Source organism: Papaver somniferum, chromosome 1 (assembly GCF_003573695.1).
Source record: "Papaver somniferum cultivar HN1 chromosome 1, ASM357369v1, whole genome shotgun sequence".
Classification (NCBI taxonomy): domain Eukaryota; kingdom Viridiplantae; phylum Streptophyta; class Magnoliopsida; order Ranunculales; family Papaveraceae; genus Papaver; species Papaver somniferum.
The window spans coordinates 55581982-55606181 of NC_039358.1; the positions used below are offsets into that span (position 1 = coordinate 55581982).

At 37.0% G+C, this 24200-nt stretch overlaps 2 protein-coding genes across 2 annotated transcripts; both read left to right on the top strand.

Moving 5' to 3' along the window:
* The first annotated feature begins 17451 nt into the window (after positions 1 to 17451).
* Positions 17452 to 20633, top strand: LOC113287386 (mitotic checkpoint protein BUB3.2-like). The gene is made up of 10 exons (XM_026536126.1): positions 17452 to 17772; positions 17882 to 18012; positions 18209 to 18291; positions 18641 to 18907; positions 19017 to 19092; positions 19307 to 19387; positions 19496 to 19574; positions 19702 to 19802; positions 19907 to 20000; positions 20127 to 20633. Exons 1-9 carry the CDS (start codon positions 17650 to 17652, stop codon positions 19989 to 19991), a joined length of 1026 nt encoding a protein of 341 aa, XP_026391911.1. The 5' UTR covers positions 17452 to 17649; the 3' UTR covers positions 19992 to 20000; positions 20127 to 20633.
* A 701-nt stretch (positions 20634 to 21334) lies between these two features.
* LOC113287390 (zinc finger protein AZF2-like) lies at positions 21335 to 22881 on the top strand. Its single transcript, XM_026536134.1, has one exon. It carries the CDS (start codon positions 21813 to 21815, stop codon positions 22635 to 22637), a length of 825 nt encoding a protein of 274 aa, XP_026391919.1. The 5' UTR covers positions 21335 to 21812; the 3' UTR covers positions 22638 to 22881.
* The last annotated feature ends 1319 nt before the right edge of the window (positions 22882 to 24200 follow it).

Consider the following 24200-nt stretch of genomic DNA (forward strand, 5'->3'; position numbering starts at 1 on the left):
ACCAAGCAAACTACCCCTGGTTACATGGTTTCCTTGGTATTCCTGTGCCTATAACCAACATGACAGCAACCACAAGGTATACATTTGGTATATAATTATTAGTTCGAAATCGAACATAACTATAAGGATCAACCCAAGTGTTTGGGATTAACGTACAATGTATTTACTTTTAATTAAAACCAAAACAATAATTATAATTGCGGAAAGTAATAGTAAAGAAACTGCAAAATTTTGTTAACGAGGAAACTGTATATGCAGAAAACCCCTGGGACCTAGTCCAGTTTTGAATACTCTCAGAATTAAGCCGTTATACAAAGAAACTACCAACTTCGTATAGTTGAAACCAAGCAAACTACCCCTGGTTACATAGTTTCCTTGGTATTCCTGTGCCTATAAACAATTTGTCCAACGCACGTGAATCCTAAGATAAAGTCCACTATTTTAAGTTTCTTGAACCTCTCTGGAGACTTTACCCGTCCCTCCACCGATATTGTCCCCACTTAGCCACTGCAAATATCTGGCAGTGCGGGGTTTTCAACGGGCATCACTGCAGTCATCCATCAGCAACTTCCCGGGAGGTCACCCATCCCTGGATTGCTCCCGCCCGAGCACGCTTAACTGCAGAGTTTTCTGCCAAATCTGGAGCCAATTGTGTTGAAAAGGCCTTGGTGTTAGGAAAGGAAAAACCATTACCTATATTCCAGTCGACGAACCACCAGCTAAATCTGGGTATTACAATACCACCACCTTAAATTGGAGTTGTCATCGGCTCCGGAATATACATACAAGCCCAGGTCTCCGACGTTCCCTGTTCCTCATGAGAAGCACCTGGACCAACCCCGACCAGCTTAATACCCTGATTTCGGCAGTGGTTCGCCGATGGAATGAAATATAGGTAATAGTTTGTCCTTTCCTAACATCGAGGCCTTTTCAATATAATTGTCTCCAGAGTTGGCAGAAAACTCTGCAGTTAAGCGTGCTCGGGCGGGAGCAATCCAGGGATGTGTGACCTCCTAGGAAGTTGCTGCTGGACGACCGCAGAGATGCCCATTCAAAACCCCACACTGCCGGATATCCGCAGTGGCTAAGTGGGGACAATATCAGTGGAGGGACGGGTCATTATACTTTAAGCACTCAACCCTTTCGACCGTCTTCCAAATAGTAAAAGACTAATCCGTTTGGTAACCACTCTCATATCTTAGGAAATTAGTCAGAGATATTTGTAGGCCACAATTCGCGTGCAACCACAGTTGGCGGGTCGCAATCCGTGTGCTACAATATAGTGTTGTTAGAGCATAGCTCGGTCAACCTCGCATGCGTTGCTATCTCAAGCATGTTTGTCAATGTTAGTGATAAAAACTATAAGTCTTGATTTCTAGCCTACATAGATAAGTCTCGGATTAGGATAGAAAAGTGTAGTTGATCTCAAGGACTTCATGGCGATTCATCATACAACGACGAAGATCTATACAAGGAACCGTGGAACTTCATCAACAAAAAGGTATGTGGAGACTTGAACTTATTTATCACTCAAAAGTCTATCTCTTCTATCTCCTACTTCTTATGAGACAAAAGTCGTATGTTATATAGACTAGATCATACACATTTGACATTTCGAGCTGAGCATTCATTGCTTATCTTTTATCTCGAAATCGAGTGTTGGTAAAGAGTTTCGCTTTGATCAAGTTTATATTCACCTAGTGACGAAAGTCATGAAAAGTTTCAATCACTTTGAGAATTGCTCTGACGTGAATCGGTCTGTGAATAACAGCTACATAGCGTCCTCTGAGAATGTCTCAATGATTGAAATGAGAGTTTAGATTACATAACCATGTATTCCTTGAACCGAAGTTTACGAACTTTGTTGATCAAGAGAAATCGGGAGGATTGTGGAATTGGCTTGCCAAGTCCGCGAACTGTCGGAAGTTCTCGACCGAGAATTTCTGCTGGGATTTTCCGAAACTCGTTTGTGTGCTAAGTCCGCGAACTCAGTCCGCGAACCCAGTCCGCGAACTTGCGGAAGTTCTCTTTCCGAGAATTTCTGCTGAGTTTGGAAAACTCAACCGATTAACTTAAGTCCGCGAATTTGTTTGTGAACTTAAGAGGTTATGATCTAAATATGTGCTATGAACATGAAACATTAAATTACTAAGGAATGCTTTATGCAAACCGTGGCTATAATGTTCATGAGACGATTCAATCGGATCGAATCATCTTTGTTTCAATTGTGTCTTGTGTAGTTACATAAGATCTCATAGCAATTGAACAACTCTTTAACTAGTTCATTTGAGTCAATTGAACTAGTTATGGTGAAGAAGAACAAGGTTAATATGAAATGCTCATATGGTTTTGGGTTACTATGTTGAACCAACATATGCGTACACGTTTGGGCATAGTTTTCACGAACCCAGTAAACGTCTACCCAAGTGTGTGTGACAAGCTAAGTTTTCGATATAATGGTTGAGAAAGATTAGATTGAATCTAAATTAGGTTTTCATCTAACGGTGAATAAGGATTGCTTTGTAACTAAGGCAAAACCCTGATTTGAAGGCTATATAATGGAGACATCTAGCATTGTGCAAAACTAATCCCCACACGTCTGTGTCCTACTAGTGCGCCCGCTAGAGTCGATCTCCATTAACCTTTGATTTTCTTCTCTAAAATCAGGTTAACGACTTAAAGACTTCATTGGGATTATGAAGCCAGACCGATACTACTTTATCGTAGTTGTGTGATCTGATCTTGCATCTTCTATCGTACGAGTACAATCGATTGATTGGCTTGAGATCGTGAGAGATCTCCGGTAGGCAAGATAAATAATTCACAAACATCTTCGTCTCACTGTTTGTGATTCCTCGACAATCCGCTTGTGTAGTCAGGAAGGATTGTAGATAGGTGATTGATTAATCTAGGTTGTTCTTCGGGAATATAAGACCGGTTTATCAATTGTTTCCTGTTCACCTTGATTTCATATCAAAAGACGGAACAAAACCTAGGGTTTATCTATAGGAGACAGATTTATCCTTTTATAGACTTTTCTGTGTGAGACAGATCTGTTTATTATCAAGTCTGTGATTTTGGGTTGCAACAACTCTTGGTTGTGGGTGAGATCAGCTAAGGGAATCAAGTGCGCAGTATCCTGCTGGGATCAGAGGCGTAGGAGTACAACTGTACCTTGGATCGGTGGGAGACTGATTGGGTTTCAACTATAGTACAGTCCGAAGTTAGTTTGCAGTAGCCTAGTGTCTGTAGCGGCTTAATACAATGTGTATTCAATCTGGACTAGGTCCCGGGGGTTTTCTGCATATTTGCGGTTTCCTCGTTAACAAAATTTCTGGTGTCTGTGTTATTTCTTTTCTGTATTATATTTTGTGTAATTGAAATAATAAAGGTTGTGCGTTTGTGATCATCAATTGGAAATCCAACCTTTGGTTGTTGATTGATATTGATTGATCCTTGGACATTGGTCTTTGGTACCGTCCAAGTATTCCTTGTATTTGATAAAGATTCGCTATTGTTTTTAGCTTGAGTAAAAATCAAATCAAGAGAGAGATATTAACTCCTTGAGATACTTTTATCTAGATTCAGTCTGACTGTCTAGTTGATTCTCTAGTAAAGTATTTCGGAGTTAGTCCATACAGATTGCTAAGCGAAATATTGGGTGGTGTTGTTAGACCCCCGCTTTTTCAATTGGTATCATAGCAGGCAAACACATTTAAGACCTCATCAGTCTGTGTTTGTAGCGACCTGACTCTGTGGACAGAATCTCATACGCATACCAAAATGCCTCCTAAAGCTGTCAAATTTGTCAAGTGTCTCAGAAATACCTCAAAGGGTCACTCCTTAGATGATTCTTCTGAATCCCGAGGTAAGAAGAATGTTTCATCTTGTGTCAATCATTCTTGCTCCAATAAGACATTGGATATAATGGCTAAAGCTGAATTGGAGCTAACCAGAATTTCAAAAAATTCTACTGAGTGTATTGATCTTCAGGATCATGGTAAACCCATTGATGAATTTGAAAAGTCTATTGATATTGAACAAGTACTCTATAATATTATAGGGTCTTTCTCTAAGTAAATTGAGAAACTTCTTCAAGAAAACAATCTACAGTGTGAAAAGATTTGTGATCTTGAAAAGTTGGTCAAAGAAGGTTCAATTAGAGAAAATTGTTTGATCAAGACGCATTCATCTGATCTAGACATACTTCGTGTTGAGAAGGAGAAACTTGAAGCATCGCTTGTCTTAGCCCATCGACAGTGTGAATCCTTAGAAAATGAAAACTCTGTCTTAAAGAAAAATTCTTCTGCACAATCTAATTCTCATGAGTTACTGTACGTAATGAAATTTTCTCCAGAAGAAGATTGTGTCAAGAAAAGTTTTCATAACTTACAATTTCTCCGGTGGCTATGAAGTTTAAACAAGTACCAGTTGTTGCTTCTCCTCCACGAATTTGTACCTTCTGTGGAAAAGGAAATCACTATGGTATCCATTGTTTTGCTAGAAAGAAACGTGTTTCTGAACTTCACAAGTTGCTTCTTTCTACTGTCAATGGAGTAAATAGTCGGACGACTACTACAGTGAAGGTCTCATTCACAGGAAACCAGGCATCTTATAAAAATGATCTCTCTCCTAGAAATCATTACATGGCATTTGTAAATCCACGTGTTACCAATGAAAGTATGTCCTGTACTTATAAGAACACATATGATAAATCTAAGTCTAGTGGGTGGAGACGAATTTCAGAAAATCCCCTAGAACCTATTTCTAGAGGTCCTAGACTTTGTCATCAGAAGGGTTTCTCGCCTGTGATTCCCAGAAGAACTGCTAGACGCACCCTTTTTCCTGGAAGTTGCAGTGAAAGGACTAGAAATGTTGTAATAAGACATCCTGAAAGAAATTACAGCTACTCTCTCAGAACCTATGGTGAGACTATGTCTCCCTCTACTACTTAGCAGCAGAATGGTCCATTCTTGTGTCTAACTTGAGAGATACAAGGATGAGGATTTGAGAGATGCTCAAGTATTGTGATATATTTTTCTTGTCTTTGTTGTTTTACCCTTTTCGCTTTGTCTTCTTGTCTCTATGATTTTGGGATGGAGGATTTTTGAAAGCTACATAGTGTGCAATATCAATGTTAGGGCAAATGGTTTTTGGTCGGCCCACGAACGCCCGTATCTCCTCAAAGAACTCTAGGGTTTCTAGCCAGGGCATTCACGAACATATATAAATATTATATGTGTTTCATTTTTCTTCAGAAAAGAGGACTATGGAATCTGTTCCCAAAGAAGAAGTTAACCCCTTGGTTGAGGATGATCTCAAAGGATGTGATTCTGGTCAAGAGTTTATATGGAAGAAGATGCTTGAAAGAAAAGAGTATAACACTTGGATTGGTGAATCTGTCAAGGATTTGATTAGTGTTCAGAATGAAGTTAAGAACGAACTGGCTAACCTCCAATTGCAGATAAACCAGCTGACTGATGGACAGGCGAAAATCCTTGGTACTCATAATATCTTGATCAGAAATCAGAAGAAAGTTATCCTTGACTGTGCAAAGGCTCGTCATTATGCTCGCACTATTGATCGAAAAGTCAACGTTCTAACTTTTGAACATGGTGTCTCTACGGTCAACAGGGTCAAGGATATCAGTGACTCCTACTTTGATGGACCATTTCATAGGTATGAAATCATCAAGGAAAACTGAGTCTTATATGCATAGTAAGTCTTCTTTTTGGTTTAGTTGGAAGAAGTGCTTTGAATAGCGATGATTGTGACTACACATAGCTATTTTTGTGTTCATCTTCTTATGTTATTTTTTAGGTTTATTGGTTATTAAATTCTAAAAATATTTGGAGGCTGATGTTTATTGCAGTATTTTAATGGTTTGTGATATTGCAATATTTTTATGGGATATGTATTGTTTACGTCCGTGAACTTGAAGGTCCCATATTGCAGTCAAAAGTAAAGTCGTTCATGAATCGGTATTCGTATTGATGAAATGACGAATGGACTTTTGACATATACAAAAGTAATGCCTATGCAATGATGTATTTGATGGAAAATAGGATAAAATCTTTTGTTCAACAAGGATAAAGTCTATTATGTCGTTTTGATGGAAAATAAAATAGATCCTTGTATGGTATCCACGGTATTGATATTCATTGATCCATTTTATTATGTTTTACCGTGAAGGCTCCATCGTGTGTTTTATATTGAGCACCTTACAAATAAGTCGATTTACCTTGGCTTTGTTGGTTGTTCCATAAGATGCTATATGTCGAGCATTAAGAACTAAATTAATCAACTAGTTTGGTTATTTAGTTAGTACTCCATAAGTCTTCTTTGTTATGTTGAGTACATGTACGGTTAAGGTTGTCATATTCTATGATGAACTTAGTCGGGGTTCCATAAGTTCTTTTATGTTGAGCCCAAAATAATTAAATTGATTACTTCGGTGATTAGTTTGGTTATTTGTATCCCAATTAGATTAATTATAGGTTCTCTTGTAATTAATCTAGTTGAGTTTTCATATATTCCACAAGTTCTTGTGTTGAGTATATGAAAGGCTACACTATCATGTTCTTTGGTTAATGTAGTCATATATTCCGTAAGGTTTTCCTTATGTTGAGTGTTTGAACGGTTAAGTTAGTCATCTCTGTGTGATTGACTTAGTCATAGCTCCGTGAGTTTACTTATGTTGAGCACTTTCAATTAAATTGATCACTTGTGTGGTTTGATTTAGTTGCGTATTCCAATTAAATAAATCATGGGTTTACTTGTGGTTAATTTGGTTGAGCTTTGGATATAGAAAATCATTCCTGTGGTTTTTGGTGTCCAATAAAAAATCCTTTTTTTCTTTCGAAATTAAAGTCGCTCTTGTTGTTCTTTCGGGAATGACATCAAATTGGGGAGAGTTATTTTGAACTTGTGATTAATAATAATATCTTGCGGGGAGTGCGGCTGTGGAATTTTATAGGGATTATCTTGTATCTTAAAACTCCTTGATGAATGTTGTTAGCTTCGGCTATTAGATTGCATCTAAATTAAGTTGGTATGTATTTTTCTTTTGGTCATGAAATGTCTCTTGTGGAAATTTCATTATGATCCCATTCTTGTACCTTTGCCAATTTTATTGACAAAAATGGGGAGAAATATTGTAGTTCACACTACAAATACATATGGTGGATCATTGTGTAAGGGGGAGTGGTTTCCATGATCGAGATGGTCCAGATGGAGTATTGACTAAGGGGGAGTGATACATATCATCGTAGTATTATTGTTAAAGTCGTGATACAATTGGACTTTGATGTTATATAATAATACTATGACACTGTATAATAATGATCGAGAATATCGATTTCTCTCATTGTTATAGCTACGGATCTTCAAAAACGATGGTGCTAAACTTACAACCTTTGGGATCATTGGAGTACTTGGAATGACGAAGATTTCAAGAAACGTTGAAGATTAGACTATGGAATAGGAGCCACTAAAGTTTATCTTTTTTGTATTCCATATGTATTAATAGTTTTGTCACTAAAATTGACAAATGCGAAGATTGTTAGAGCATAGCTTGGTCAACCTCGCATGAGTTGCTATCTCAAGCATGTTTGTCAATGTTAGTGATCAAAACTATAAGTCTTGATTTCTAGCCTACATAGCTAATTCTAGGACTAGGATAGAAAAGTGTAGTTGAGCTCAAGGACTTCATGGCGATTCATCATACAACGACGAAGATCTATACAAGGAACCGTGGAACTTCATCAACAAAAAGGTATGTGGAGACTTGAACTTATCTATCACTGAAAAGTCTATCTCTTCTATCTCCTACTTCTTATGAGATAAAAGTCGTATGCTATATAGACTAGATCATACACATTTGACATTTCGAGCTGAGCATTGATTGCTTATCTTTTATCTCGAAATCGTGTGTTGGTAAAGCGTTTCACTTTGATCAAGTTTATCTTCACCTAGTGACGAAAGTCATGAAAAGTTTCAATCACTTTGAGAATTGATCTGACGTGAATCGGTCTGCGAATAACGTCTACATAGCGTCCTCTGAGAATGTCTCAATGATTGAAATGAGAGTTTAGATTACATAACCATGTATTCCTTGAACCGAAGTTTTCGAACTTTGTTGATCAAGAGAAATTGTGAGGATTGTGGAATTGGCTTGCCAAGTCCGCGAACTGTCGGAAGTTCTCGACCGAGAATTTCTGCTGGGATTTTCCGAAACTCGTTTGTGGGCTAAGTCCGTGAACTCAGTCCGCGAACTGGCGGAAGTTATCTTTCCGAGAATTTCTGCTGAGTTTGGAAAACTCAACCGATTAACTTAAGTCCGCGAACTTGTTTGTGAACTTAAGAGGTTATGATCTAAAGATGTGCTATGAACATGAAACATTAAATTACTAAGGAATGCTTTATGCAAACCGTGGATATAATGTTCATGAGCCGATTCAGTCGAATCGAATCATCTTTGTTTCAATTGTGTCTTGTGTAGTTACATAAGATCTCGTAGCAATTGAACAACTCTTTAACTAGTTCATTTGAGTCAATTGAACTAGTTATGGTGAAGAAGAACAAGGTTAATATGAAATGCTCATATGGTTAACCTTTTGGGTTACTATGTTGAACCAACATACACGTCCACGTTTGGGCATGGTTTTCACGAACCCAGTAAACGTCTACCCAAGTGTGTGTGACAAGCTAAGTTTTCGATCTAACGGTTGAGAAATATTAGCTTGAATCTGAATCAGGTTTTCATCTAACGGTGAATAAAGATTGCTTTGTAACTAAGGCAAAACCCCGATTTGAAGGCTATATAAAGGAGACATCTAGCATTGTGCAAAACTAATCCCCACACGTCTGTGTGCTACTAGTGCGCTCGCTAGAGTCGATCTCCATTAACCTTTTATTTTCTTCTCTAAAATCAGGTTAACGACTTAAATACTTCATTGGGATTGTGAAGCCAGACCGATACTACTTTATCGTAGTTGTGTGATTTGATCTTGCATCTTCTATCGTACGAGTACAATCGATTGATTGGCTTGAGATCGTGAGAGTTCTCCGATAGGCAAGATAAAGAAGTCACAAACATCTTCGTCTCACTGTTTGTGATTCCTCGACAATCCGCTTGTGTAGTCAAGAAGGATTGTAAAGAGGTGATTGATTAATCTAGGCTGTTCTTCGGGAATATAAGACCGGATTATCAATGGGTTCCTGTTCACCTTGATTTCATATCAAAAGACGGAAAAAAACCTAGGGTTTATCTGTGGGAGACAAATTTATCCTTTTTTAGACTTTTCTGTGTGAGACAGATCTGTTTATTATCAAGTCTGTGATTTTGGGTTACAACAACTCTTGGTTGTGGGTGAGATCAGCTAAGGGAATCAAGTGTGCAGTATCCTGCTGGGATCATAGGCGTAGGAGTACAACTGTACCTTGGATCGGTGGGAGACTGATTGGGGTTCAACTATAGTCCAGTCCGAAGTTAGTTTGCAGTACGCTAGTGTCTGTAGAGGCTTAATACAGTGTGTATTCAATCTGGGATAGGTCCCGGGGTTTTTCCGCATTTGCGGTTTCCTCGTTAACAAAAGTTCTGGTGTCTGTGTTATTTCTTTTCTGCATTATATTTTATACAATTGAAATAACACAGGTTGTGCGTTTGTGATCATTAATTGGAAATCAAACCTTTGGTTGTTGATTGATATTGATTGATCCTTGGACATTGGTCTTTGGTACCGTCCAAGTATTCTTTGTATTTGATAAAGATTCGCTATTGTTTTTATCTTGAGTAAAAATCAAATCAAGAGAGAGATATTAACTCCTTGAGATACTTTTATCTAGATTGAGTCTGACTGTCTAGTTGATTCTCTAGCAAAGTATTTCGAATTTAGTCCATACAGATTCCAAAGCGAAATATTGGGTGGTGTTGTTAGACCCCCGCTTTTTCACGTGCCATACTCAATGTTAATCCTATATTCAAACTCAACACTCGACCCTCTCGAGTTTGAGGGGGATTATTAGAAATAGTCTCACATCACCCAGATCCTCCATTGTAAGCTTACACATTGCAAGCCGGTTTTCGAGGGTAGCTAGATAGGCCCAAGGGAATCTAAGGTACACCGATTGAGAGAAACCATTCCTCAGGTACCAGTTTTATCATGGTATCAGAGCCGGGTAAGATCCAATCAATTCAGATGCAAATCTAATTTCTTTTCCAAGGTTTTTAATCTGAGGTCAATTCTTTTGGTTTTTGTTTTTGTTGAATCACGTCCCCAATAACATTGATTGTCCTAAAACTGGATTTCTTGGTTGCTTCACAGTCACGTATCAAGTTCTCAATGTTTGTTACTATTGCTGGTATTGTATATGTGTCTGGCTTGCAACTATTTTTCTTTTTGATTTTTTCATGTCACAAAAATAAAATAAAAATCAGTCTATTACTACTAGGTTTGGTGGATATAGTCATCATGGCGTTTCTTAGGTAGAGTTTTCTCAAGGGTAAGGGTTCCTAAACATGATGTACAATTTAATTAATTTAATGGGTTATTTTATTTTTGGTACTCAGGTTTTCTCCAATTTTTGAGTTTGGTCTAACATTTGTCCAGCTTGGTGTTTGGTACCTGGAAAAAACGTTGACCGTAGTTGACTTCGTTAGAGTTTGACGTCCGTTTGATAATTATTATAAAAATCAGATAAAATCTAATTAATACTCTAGTTTACTGTTTTACCCCTTTACTTTACCAAAAAAGTCTTTCCAACTCACACATTTATTTCTACATCACTTCTTCTGCCTCGACACAACTCTGCATAACCTGATAAGGCATTCTGCTACTGCAATCTCGATTCACAACACAATTAGAAATTCTTCCCCTCTCTCTAATTTAGCTCTCTTCTACTGTCATCTCGATTCTTTAGAGTTTACTTTATTTTTTTCACAGATGAATTGGATTTAGTTTTGGTACAATTTGTATCTAATTAGTTAGGGTTTTGATGTTTGAAAAATTGAGTTTTCAAATAAAAAGATACATTAGGGTTTCGATTTATCTTTGGGTTTTAATTTTTGGTTGATGGCCGAATCAACCCAATAGGGGTTTCAGTAAGGATTTCAATGAGCGATTTTATAAAATAGTAAAAAATCAAAAATATTGTTGCAGGGACATAGATGTTGTTGAAAAATTAGATAGATTTGAAGACTTCTCTGTTACAATTGGTAATACCCAAATTGAATGATTTTTAACAGTGGGTTTGACTTGAATTTAAAATCAGCAGTCAATGATCGGAAGTGGCTGGATTCGATGAGCTTTAGGGTGATGTTAACGATATTGAAATCAAGGGGAGAAAAGCACAATATGGTGGTCGATGTTGAAGTAGGTAGATGGTATTTGGAAGATGGAGTCACTGCTATGGTTTTGTTGTTAGCTGAGAAATTACGAGGAAGAAATCGAAAAAGTGATTGTTTATGTGTAGGTGTTTGTCGAGGGTTTTTAGAAGTGAGTTGTCATTGGAATAAGGATGAGAAAATATCGATGGGTAAGAGAAGAGAGCGGTTGAATGTTGTTGTTGTATGTGGTGATGGTTGCTGCAGAAGATAAAAACCATCAAGATTTTTGGTTACTACCGTTGGGGTTTATTGGTGGCATAATGTTACTGGAATCGATCAGCGAATTAATAGTTTTCCGAGAATGATGGATGAGGTGCAATTGAATCGAAGAGAATTAGGCTTTGCAGCTGTTGCAGAAGACGAAGGTCGAGTTGGCTATGGAGGCGGAGGAAGAAGAATTAGGTATTAGGTAAGTAGGTCTCTTTCATCTGAGCCGTATACTAAGTATTTTTCTTTTCAGCCGTTGGATCTGAGACCAACTTCAGGGATACACTTGTAAATTTAGTAATTTATAATATGTTTATCTTATAAAATTAATAAAAGTCTGATTTGAAACAGTCAACTACGGTCAACGTTTTTTCCAAGTACCAAACGCCAATCTGGACAAATGTTAGACCAAACTCAAAAGTTGGACAAAACTTGAGTACCAAAAACAAAATAACCCTAATTTAATTGATATTGATTACCGCGATTGATTTAATTTTCAGAGATTTAATATTCAGATTTGGTGTCCTGTGGGCCTAACTACCCTCAAAAACTGGTTTGCAAGGGTAGAGTTGTCTAAGGCTTATAAGTTTCACAATACAGATCAGTTAGGTGATGTCTGACTATTTCTAACACTGTTTTTGTTAATTAGAATTGAAAATCTGTCTTTTCGGCGTCGTATACGTAGTTAGCGCATTCATTATAGTTAGCAGCTTTATATCAAGGATGTCGTCCACTAGCATCAATCTCGATATTGTCAGTACCATCAATATCAATATCGTCAATAAGATAAACTTTAGACTTGTCATCCAGGAACTTGTTCGTAACTACAATAATGAAAGCAACATAAGAGTTTTTCGCTAGGTATTTGGCCAAATAAGATCGTCTTATTCCTATAAAACGTATCACTAAAATACCCTAGACAGGGATAAGGCTAAACGGAAAAAATGATTTTCTATGAGATGGAAATGAAAATTATTAGCGCTATGCGAGGTTTGTGAATACGTGATTATTTGATAATTAGCAAGGAATATACGTCTTTCTACTAAACATGATCTATTGAACTCATAATTCATTAGATATTTTTTATATAAGTAAGTTGACCGGTTGTTCAACCATGTGATAACCAGAGTCATTTTTTTATAAGAGAAAATTGGGAAAATGCCCCAATCTGGGGTGCAATCTTAGAGAAGTGCCCCAATGTTAAAAAAAGGTTGGGAGAATGCCCCACTGTTAAAAACAGCAGTTAAGTCCACATGTGTGAGTTCTCACGTGCGGGAAAAAGACAGAAATACCCACCTCCCATAAGATCTTTCCACGTATGCAAATCATCCACCACTAGAAGGAGCACCTAACGAATCAACTACAAAAAGCATACACAGCACGCCGCTCCTTACATCAGTGAACATCAGCATGAACCGTTGGGACTCTCATCTCAGACATACAGGAACCGTTCAAAGCTAATCACACTTCTCCTTCCAACCTTCCAACACCGGGAAGGTGTCAGACTCTATACATTGTGTTACGAACGAGAATGAATACCACACAGAAGAATCAAGATCGGGCTCCCTAACCCGTAAATCGTAGAGAAGACAGAGCGGGGAAAGCTGCCTTATGTAGTCACCTGCTCTTTCATCGAGATTAGGAGTTTACGCACGTGAAAGGCACGTGACAACTTCACAAAATACCATTTTAGAATATTCTTTTCTAGATATGACTTACATGTCTTTCCTCCCAGATTGTTGCACGTGGATCCATCTTTGCATCTAACCGTTCATTAAACAAGCTACCAAAAATTGAATAAACTATGTGAACAATTCAAAAGGAAAATAATTTTATTGATGAAATCTAATTGCCAATCGTATATGCAATCATAAATTGAATTTCATGCAATGAAATTGAAACATAACTATCACTACTAGTTCAAATGAAACATAACATCCACATTGTCAACTTGTTTCTACCATAACATAATATAGCCATATTGTCTTACATCTTATAAACATAACTACAAATAACACCACTAGAACAAAGAGAACATAACTAGCTATACTTTGAGTTAGGCTTTCTTTGCCTTTTTGCTGATGGTGCACTAATATTGTTTTCCTGGTTTTGTACGTTAACTGTGCCATTGTAAGTCTGATTAGAATAAACCAGTAGCACCAGCAGAAGTAGTAGGACCTGCAACATTAGTAACCTTCTTTGAAACAGAGGCAGATGGCGCAGCAGAGTTAGATGGTGCAGCAGCAGTATCACTTATCTTTCCCATTGCTCACAGCAACTCTAATATTCCTATCCATATTACCCTGATATACATATAACCAAAATTCACGTAATCATGTTAAAAATCCCCACAAGCATTAAAAAACTCACAACTGAACCATTAGATGCATTAATACAAGCATCCGACACTTAAATTCATGTCTCAATTGATTTCTTCTTCAAGTTTTTCAAATTTTGAAACTAGTTTTCTTTTCTTTTTTTTGTTAATTTCAGCATATCTAGGCAATATAATTGACTTCTACTTCACATTTTTATAGATACAACATTTAAAAGCTATTGATTGAACAATTACCAGAAATAAGTTGCAGGAATCCGGGCGAGAAGACGGGATAACCCAACTATGACCCATGCCCATAAAAATTCCCAATACACGAGTAAAACAAAGCACTGAGTCACTAATTGTTGAGTCAGTGCCGGTTCAATCAAAGAATTTGAGCTGCCTAATACACGAGTTAAATCATCATTTTCGTCAAACCAAGAATGAAAATCACAAATTCATATCCTAGAATAAAAAATCAACACACCCATTTCATGATCTAATTAAAATAAGGATCAAACATTCATGCTTAAACAAAAGTAGTTAAATCAATGGCAAATGACTTAGCTTGGTTCCTGAATTACAAAATCAATTCATGTTACAAACTAGTTTTGCAAAACAAACAAACCATAGCTTCATCACACTAGAGACAACATCATATGATTCATATCCATTAAATTTATTAGATTGAGAGAGAGAAACTCTTGTCAGTGATCTTTTTCTTGTCTTCAATTCACAAGTTGTTTAGCTTCTTATCCGACTAAACCCCATTCTAGATTATACACTCAGTCATAAAGATCAAGTTTTTTTTTTTTTGAAGCATTAAGATGAAGTTGCATTTCTTACTTTCTTTTCCTTTAACTATTCAGTCACAGAAAGGGATATAAGAACATATATAAAACACAATACATAGGGAGATTCGCACAAGTGGAAGGTATCAAACAACGATATTCTGGACCTTAATTCATTTCTTTGTTGGCCCCCCACTGCTTATCAGTCATTTAGTTTATTTGTTTTCCAGAAATGCAGAAAGCTCATTCAAAACCAAACATTTTTACAGTTTGAGAAAAAGAGGGCAGACGGCTTGGCGGTTGAAACAGTGATTAATACCTTAAGGAAATTTCTGGAAATCATTTTCAAAAAAAGAATTTTTTTTATCAATAGTAAGCATGGAACACTTCCTTCCATCAATTACAGAAAACCCTAAATTACAATTTCATTTTCATTTAAACCCTAAATTGCAATTTCAATTTCCTAATCACGAATACACAAATTTATTTTAACACAACACATCATGTAATTTAAGCAAAATAAAGGATTGGGTTATATTTACTTACTTGTTTCGACGATCAAATCAACCCCAATCGTCTTCTTCTTCAACTTTCCTCATCTGAAATTATTTCTCAGCCATTTTCTCGAGCTTTTAATCACTGAAACAGTAAAGTGAACGATTCTTAATAGTGAACTGTTAATATTAACGTTATAATCGATCTGAAATCAACACCTTACCTTACCTGATCTTCTCTTTTCTTTCTCTTCTCTAGACGTTCTGTATTTTTTTTCATCTTCAGATCTAAAACGATAATGAAAAAATGCTCGAGCCTTCCCTCTTAGTGCGATTTTAAGGTATTTCCCACACACACGTGGTACTCGCGTGCTTCTCGTCTTCCTCTTAGTCCGTTGCATTGTTCGCATACATGGCAATATCTTAGCGGGGAGGATATTTCTGTCTTTATCCCGCACGTGGGAACTTACACGGGTGGACTTAACTGCTATTTCTAACAGTGGGGCAGTTTTCCAACATTTTTTAACGTTTGGGCATTTTTCCAAAATTGCACCCCTAATTGGGGCATTTTCCTAAATTTTCCTTTTTATAATTTCTTTTTATCGAGCTTGATCGTCAGATCCTCAGATGCAAATTATGGCTCATAAGAGCATCTCCAAGTGAGGGTGGATCTATTTATTTTTAGTGACACGTGGAATTTTAGACCCCCGTTTGGCATAAATCCATCTCCAACAGTAGGCTCCTGCAAGTTAAGAGGGACCAATTATTAAATATGAAGGTGTTCAAGAAAGTGTTATCTACACCTCCGGTTGCACCTCCACGACCAATTTTCTTTTAATTTTAAGGGTTAAAATCCTCACCGTTGGAGATGGTTTTTTAGATATGAGGTGTTATATTTACTCTATGTGTAGACCCCATAAATAAAAGGACTAAATAAAAAATCCACGTAAGATTTTTTACACCTTTTGTTGGAGATGCTCTAAGGTTTTAGCTTTTAACGTTAAGGGCATGAGTATGGGAATATCCGATCTACGTGATGAATGAAAAATACTTTGAACCCATTATATGATTGATTTGTTTTCCCGCGTCCATCCATTTTATCTTTTCATCTGCGTATTAATAATTGCACGTGATCAGTTTTGCGGCACAAATAAAAAAACTTGGAGCATATCATGTGATAAGGTTTGTTGGCGTCCATCCATTTTTTTCTTCATCTGCGTATTACTTGTACTTGCAAATCATTTGCTGTCTTCTATATAAACTAAGTTGAGGTTTCTTACATGAAACCACTTCACCCATAGGGCTTAAGATCTCCTGCATCTTTCCTGAAAAAATAAATATTTTGAAAATGTTTAGGTTACTCGCATTGTTTCTATTATTATCGCTATCATCTGTTAATGTTGCCACCAGCCACACAGTCAACTTCAGAAATGTTAACACGAAAACAGTCGAGGTTTACTGCGTTGTGGCATCTGTTAAGTCACCCAATGATCCGTGGATGAAACTGGATCAACTACCATTCGGCGGTACTATTGTTTTCAACATGCCGTTTGTAAAGCCTCCCAGCAAAAATAATGAGACTGATATTGCTGTTTGTATTGCAAGAAACATGGGAGATGATACACGCACCAAGATTTATGATTCAATGATAATTACCGACTATCTTGCATGCATTGACACCTGCTCAGTCGAATGGAGAGAAGACGGTGGTTATCGTTTCGATAAAAACACACAAATATGGATCAAAATAACTTATCAATAAGAAGCTTTTGGAGATCGTCAACAAGTATATGAAATATTTAATAAAATTATGAATAAATTAAATGAAATGATAATAACATTTAAAGTATTGCTGTTCTTTATTTTCATTATGTTTCCCTTTAGAAGTTTCACTACTGACTATACCAAAATTCTCAGCAATCTGTAACACATTGGGCCGCAACAGTTTTTGGTCACGATTTTTGGTTCCTGGCCACTAGACCTAGTAGACTCTCTCAAATCATTTTTCATTATGTTCGGCTCAAACCAAACCGATCGATCAACCATCGACATAATGTAAGACCGACCAAAACACACAAATTTGATAGTATCTGGACAATGCCCGGTATGACAGGATTCCTTGGAATTTACTGTTACGCACAACTCGTTAGAAAATCAAGAGTGTAACAGGAGTGTAAACTTAGTGTAAAAATAGGTTCATCATTAACGCGTCATCTTTTTCTTTTTTAATGTTTTCAAATTTAAGTTTTTTGTTTATTTTTTGAAGTTTGAAGTTTAAACTTGAAACTTCAACGTCTCTCTCTGATTCTCTCTATAACCGTCCGCCTTTCCCTCTTGGTTTTTTGAAAACATTCCCCTCTCTCTTTAAATTTCTTCTTCTTCTTCTTCTTCTTTCACTGTCTTCGTTCGATTCGGCGAAAATTAGAAACCCTAGTTTTGGTTCAACATCAAACAATGGCGACAACGATCCATCCTCCCATTCAAGGGAAGGAACTTACAGATCCTCCTTCAGATGGCATTACAAACCTCAGATTCTCAAATCATAGTGATCATCTCTTAGTTTCTTCATGGGACAAGGTGAACCCCCCAAAATTTACTAAAAAATAACAGTCATTCTAAAACCCTAATTTGGGCATAATTTTTTTGATTTTGATCTCTAATTTTGCTGATATGTTTGATGAATCAGAGTGTTAGGTTGTACGATGCTGGTGAAAATGTACTAAGAGGGGTGTTCAACCACGGTAGTGCGATCTTAGATTGTTGTTTTCATGACGATTCTTCTGGCTTCACTGCTGGTCTTGATCATACAGTCAGGAGGTAACTGATGGCGTAACCTTTTTTTTTTTGTTAGTTCAATTTTGACGGAATCTAGATCGGTAATTATGTTTCATATTTTAGATAACTTAAGAATGACTAGTTTAGAAAAGAAAATTTGTTTTAGCGTTCATAAGGTATTTGTGGAAATGCTGGTTGATGCCATCAACTTAACATTTATGTTATTTTTCCATCTCAGAGATGATTTCAGCTCTGGTAAGGAGGATATTCTGGGACGCCATGATGCACCTGTGCGATGTGTTGAGTACTCCTATTCAGCAGGTATATGTCGCAAATTTCATGACAATATACCTGATTGTTTTTGTGTTCTACTTGTTATCCCAAATCATTACATATCCCCCTCAAAAAAGTTTTTGTTATTTAGTCCACTTGTTTTCCTTAATGATTCATTTGGCAAATTGATCTCCTTCTGGATATCTTTATTTCATTCGTTTTGAGTTGTAATGTTGTTTGGAACTATGATTATCTCTTTTCTCTGGTGCTGAGTAGTACACTTCTATGATTAGCCCTATTGACATGGATGAAGAGTGACAGGGAGGTTTGTATGGGCTAGTATTAGCCTCTACATTCATGTTTTATGCATATCTTCTTATTCCATGCACAATTTCAGGGCAACTTATTACTGGGAGTTGGGACAGAACAATTAAGTGCTGGGATCCAAGGGGTGGAAGTGGCAAGGATCAGATGCTTATTGGGACGTATTCACAACCTGAGCGCGTGTATTCACTATCAGTTTCTGGCAACCGTTTAGTGGTAGCTACAGCAGGAAGACATATAAATGTCTATGATCTGAGGAACATGTCTAAACCAGAACAACAAAGAGAGTCTTCATTAAAATACCAAACTAGATGCGTTCGTTGTTATCCCAATGGCACAGGTACGCACTGGTTAGATTTTGAAATTTTTTGGTTCTTTCTCTTTCTTTCTTTCTTTCTTTCTTTCTTCTTGTCCTTGTTGTCACTTTTTTTACACATGCCCGTTTGTAGGTTATGCTGTTGGTTCTATTGAAGGTCGGGTTGCAATGGAGTTCTTTGATCTCTCCGAGGCCGGGCAGTCGAAAAAGTATGTCTTTGCTCTTCTTTAAATTTGAGTACAGGATATAACCCCATTGAAAGATCACAGTACATGGATGTCTGCTGTCAATTTTCGCACTGAAATTGGTTGTTATTGTTACTTTTTATCCTTTTGTGTTAATTTGGAAGTAGAATCCTTAGCATGACCAGCTCCATCCAGTATTGCTTGAGCATAGTCATAAAACTCATCAAGCTTTCTGCAGATATGCTTTCAAGTGCCATCGGAAATCAGAGGATGGAAAGGATATTGTTTATCCTGTCAATGCAATTGCTTTCCACCCCATGTAAGTTCTTCTTATACTTAATTCCAGAGGAGATAGGTTCATCTGCAAACTGCAATATCCATATCATTCTGTCACATATTTCATTTATCATATTTCACGATGTCACAGTTATGGTACATTCGCAACTGGTGGTTGCGATGGATTTGTGAATGTGTGGGATGGGAATAACAAAAAGAGATTATATCAGGTAACTTATATATTTGCAGAAACGCTTTTAGTAAAAATTCAGACATGCCATAAAAAAAGAAGCATTTATCAGTTACTTTTTCTTTTGAAGCAGATTTATCAGTTACTGTTTTGCTGTTCTTTTCCAGTACTCAAAATACCCAACGAGCATTGCAGCGTTGTCATTTAACAAAGATGGCCGTCTACTTGCTGTAGCGTCCAGTTACACATTTGAAGGAGGAGACAAGCCGTATGATCTGATTAATCTCTTTCTGTTTATCGGTTCCCTCTCTTTCAGTACGATTTATTTCCAAGTTCATGAACATTTATGTGTGGTTTTCTTTGCTTGTGCAGTCATGAACCAGACACCATCTTTGTCCGTAACATACATGAAGCTGAAGTTAAGCCGAAACCAAAAGTGCACCCTACACCTCAGTAACTCATAACTGTGAGACAACTAATCGATGTTTCCTTTTACCAGTTTCTTCATTATAATGGAAATTACAAATTGAGTTGGACACTTATCTAATAGAACAAAATGCTGACCTTCTATTTTTTTGGCTTTCACCTGCAGTGTATATCGGCTCTAAGGTGTTAATATACACGCAGTTGTCACAATGAAGTGCTCTTTTGTTAATAATCTAACGTTTGCACCAGTTTCTAATTGTTCGCTCGTCTCGCGGTAAGCACATTGACCACAACTAAAGTTCAGAAAAACCAGGAATCATGGATATGTAGAAGACCTAGGCTTTCTGATTTCAGTATGGCATTGGCACTCCACAGAGAACAAAAATGGCTGTAAAGGTCATCTTCATCTTTTCCAGATTGACCCATCATCTATGTTGGTGCAACCTATTTGCAGTATTTAATTATTATATATAGTTTTTTTCTGTTCACTATCCTCAAAAGCCATCTCTCCTTTATGGCAGGCAGAATTCAAAGATAGAGAGTTGAATCTGTACTTGAATGAATCACTGTTGAGGTCATTAGTTAGTTAGTTAGTTGGTACTTGACTTGAGAATAGTTGGTTTTGGAGTTAATATTATTATATTCATTCATATCAATTATGGTTTGCTTGTTATCTTAGTAGTAGATTAAGCTAACCCAGATCTACTTGGCAAATTCTTGTCCTCTTTAAATGTTTTTAATGTGCTTTATCACCACCACCACAAGTTTGAGCGGACTTGATTAGGCAGCTGCCCAAGTGAATTAGGCATGGGCTGTGACCACCTTTTAAAAATGTCTTAGTTGGAATATAATAAATATTGTTATCATCATCACTTACTATTGATTGTGCTGCTTGACTTTAACTCATACCTACTGTGTCTTAAATATCCCACAGACATTAACATACCTGTTTTGTTCTTTACATGGATAAGGAATCAATAATATGGGATTCTTAGAAAACTGCTGGATAATTGGAGGAGAAGTTCGTAGGAATACCAATTGTTTATGAATTCTTAGTGTGATTTCCATGCTTCTTACATGACTGCTAGCTGCTGTGTGGCAGTATACAAAGAAAACCCCAATTCACACAACAACTACTTTTCTCTGGATAGATAATTAGATAAGAGTTAGGAATGAGTTAGATAGACGTCAGTGAAACAGTTCTAGTGACTCTCATGGACCTTTCAGCAGCTAAGCCGAATTGCTCAAGCAATACAAGTGGCAGTTTGTTCTGTAAACAACCTAAAAGTCGAATCTTCAAGAAAAGTCAGAACCCAGAAGAAGTTGTTTATTAAGTATATTTTTGCACCCTTTCCTTCATTGGCAAGAGAAAGATAGAGAAGGCGGCGTGGAATAGGACGCGTTTGTTTACCGTTTCTGATACGATAAATAATCAAAATCAAAAAAGTCTTGTAAAGCAAGTTTTCTTTCTTTTCCCATTCTGTAGTTCTGCTGGAAGTTCACTAATTGACTCATTCCCATTCACCGCCTCTTCCACCACTTTCCACCTCTCTGACTTTTATAGAAACCCCACACTTCACTTACTTCACTCCACCACCCTCAACTACTTAAACTAATCTTCAGTAAATCAAAACCCTAAAACAAATACCAAACGTGTAGTCTAACAAACACTCTCCCAAACCCAAACCCTCCCTCTTTCTTGCGCAGCCCCTTTTTCCCTTCTAAACTTCTCACGCAACTTCTATCTTTCTCCACATCACTCTACAAAACTCCTTTCCTATATAAATCCCACCTCCACTCCTCACTCTCTCAAAAACAGTAAAAAGAAAACCTAACTCTCAACTCTCTCTAAATGGCTCTTGAAACCTCCTCCTCTTTCAATCACCACTTCAAACACACAATGGATTCCGAAGAAGAAGATCTTGTTAACAACCATCAAGACGCACCATGGGCAAAAAGAAAGCGTTCTAAACGTTCTCGTTTTAGCAACGACAGTTCATCACCACCACCACCGCCACAAACAGAAGAAGAATATCTTGCTCTTTGTCTCATCATGCTTGCTCAAGACCGTTCTAGTACTATTATTTCATCTTCTACAAACACTACCGCATCGGCAGCGGCAGCTCCACAGCCGTCAACATCCGCAGCGGCGATGACTTCGGAGAAAGTAGTAAACAGTTATAATTGTAACGTTTGTGGCAAATCTTTCGGTTCATATCAAGCTCTTGGAGGACATAAAGCAAGTCACCGCACTAAAGTCACTGCACTTCCGACTAGTACTACTACTGCACTGCCCACTGTTTCAGACGATCAATCAACGACAACTATGAACAGCCCGGTGATGGGTAATCGTCTTGGTAAGGCTACAAGGGTTCATGAATGTTCGATTTGTCACAAGTGTTTTCCATCTGGACAAGCTTTAGGTGGGCATAAGCGGTGTCACTACGAAGGTGGTCTTGTTGGCGGTGGGAATCATAGCGGCGGCGGTGGAGGAAATCATAGCGGTGTTACTTCTACCACTACTAATACCTCGGACGGTGCTGGTACCAATCACCGGAACTTCGACTTGAATTTGTTACCGGTTCAATTACCTTCCGAATTCTGGCCTGGTTTTAACAATATTGAAGATGAAGTACAAAGTCCTCTCACTATGAAGAAGAACAAAATTAGTGATTAATTAGTAATTTTCTTATTTCGATAAATATATAAATTTGTTTAATTAGTCCTTTGATTGATTCATTCAAGCTTTAGGTTTTATTAGAAACATTATATTTACACATTATGTACAGTTTGATCATATTATTTGATTCGTTCTATCAAAATGTAAGGCTGGATAAATTGGACAAGTTGTTGTTGCGTGTTACATTTTCTTTTTTTGTATTCGTATAATCAAAAAATTTATGTACCTGAATTTGGGTAGAGATACAGATAATAATCATAATAATAACAGATCATGCTAATTGGTACACCACATGTTGACATGTTGTTCATGTGACTGACTGATACACGAGGGTTTGAGAGTACTAGAGAAGCCAATAAAAATGGGGTCTTCTTGGGTATCAAGATTCATACGAACCATAGAACAACACGTGTTGTGGAAGTCCCCTCAGATAAGCCACATACATGTAATTGTTTGGAAGTTAGTTTCAGTTGTCATGTTTATCATTATCACTTCCTTTTTCATTTGGTTAGAACGCATTTAAGAAACCGGTCTTTTCCATCACTTGTTTTTATCAATTTTCATTTTCAACTTTACTTCCTAGTAACCAAAAGTTGGTTCTTGTTTAAACTTGTGGGTTTTTTTATCTATATTTGATAAGTGTGTTTATTGTATTTTTCCTGCCGAATATAAATGTTGGTCTTTACTTGTACTTGTAACGAAGTAATAGTCCTCCTATACTTGAAAATGTAAATAGAGATGGTTTGACTTTCATTTTACATTCACCTAAGTTTATACATGACTAAATGAAAGTGGACAACAAATGAGACTTATCTCAAGTCAAATTTTAGATAAACAATCAAACAGTCTTTACTTGTTCTAGAGATATACATAAAGAAAAGGAAACACTTGATTCCCACATTTGTCTTTCTATAAGCTGCTTGGGACCTGCAAAGATGAAGAAGTCTTTCATCTTTCATCTAGAGATATAGTCCTCCCCCATCTGTTGAAATTGCTATTCACTCTTGGCATAATTACAAACCTAAAACGAGAAAAGATGTTGTGATTAGCACAATCCCTGCTGCAATCATCTGGAATTTATGAGGAAAGAAACCGGCGCGCGTTTGAAAACAAGTCTTTACCCACAACGCAGGTCATCCAGAAGATTAAGTTTACAATCGCGTATTGGGTGTATCAGCAACCTCAATTCACAGACATTACTCTTCAACATTTTATGTTGAAATGGAAGGATGTGGTGTTTGAACCTCCATGAGTCTTATGTGTTGTTTTTATTTTGCTTTTCTTTCTCATCTGGTCGTTGCTTTGGGATGTTTGGATTGATTATCGTCTGTACTTTTCGTTCATGTTTCGTGAATATTTTTCCCTTTCTATAATATTATTAATTTTACCAATCAAAAAAAAAAAAAAAAAAAAAAGATGAAGAAGTCTTTCAAGGGCTTTGGTGTGAAGAGTGTGAGCTGTGACTGTAAGAGATGTGTGTCCTTTGCGTGTGTTGAAGGAGTATCCATCAAGCAACTTAAACTAACAATATCCGTAGGTTCTTTAATAATCTCTAATATT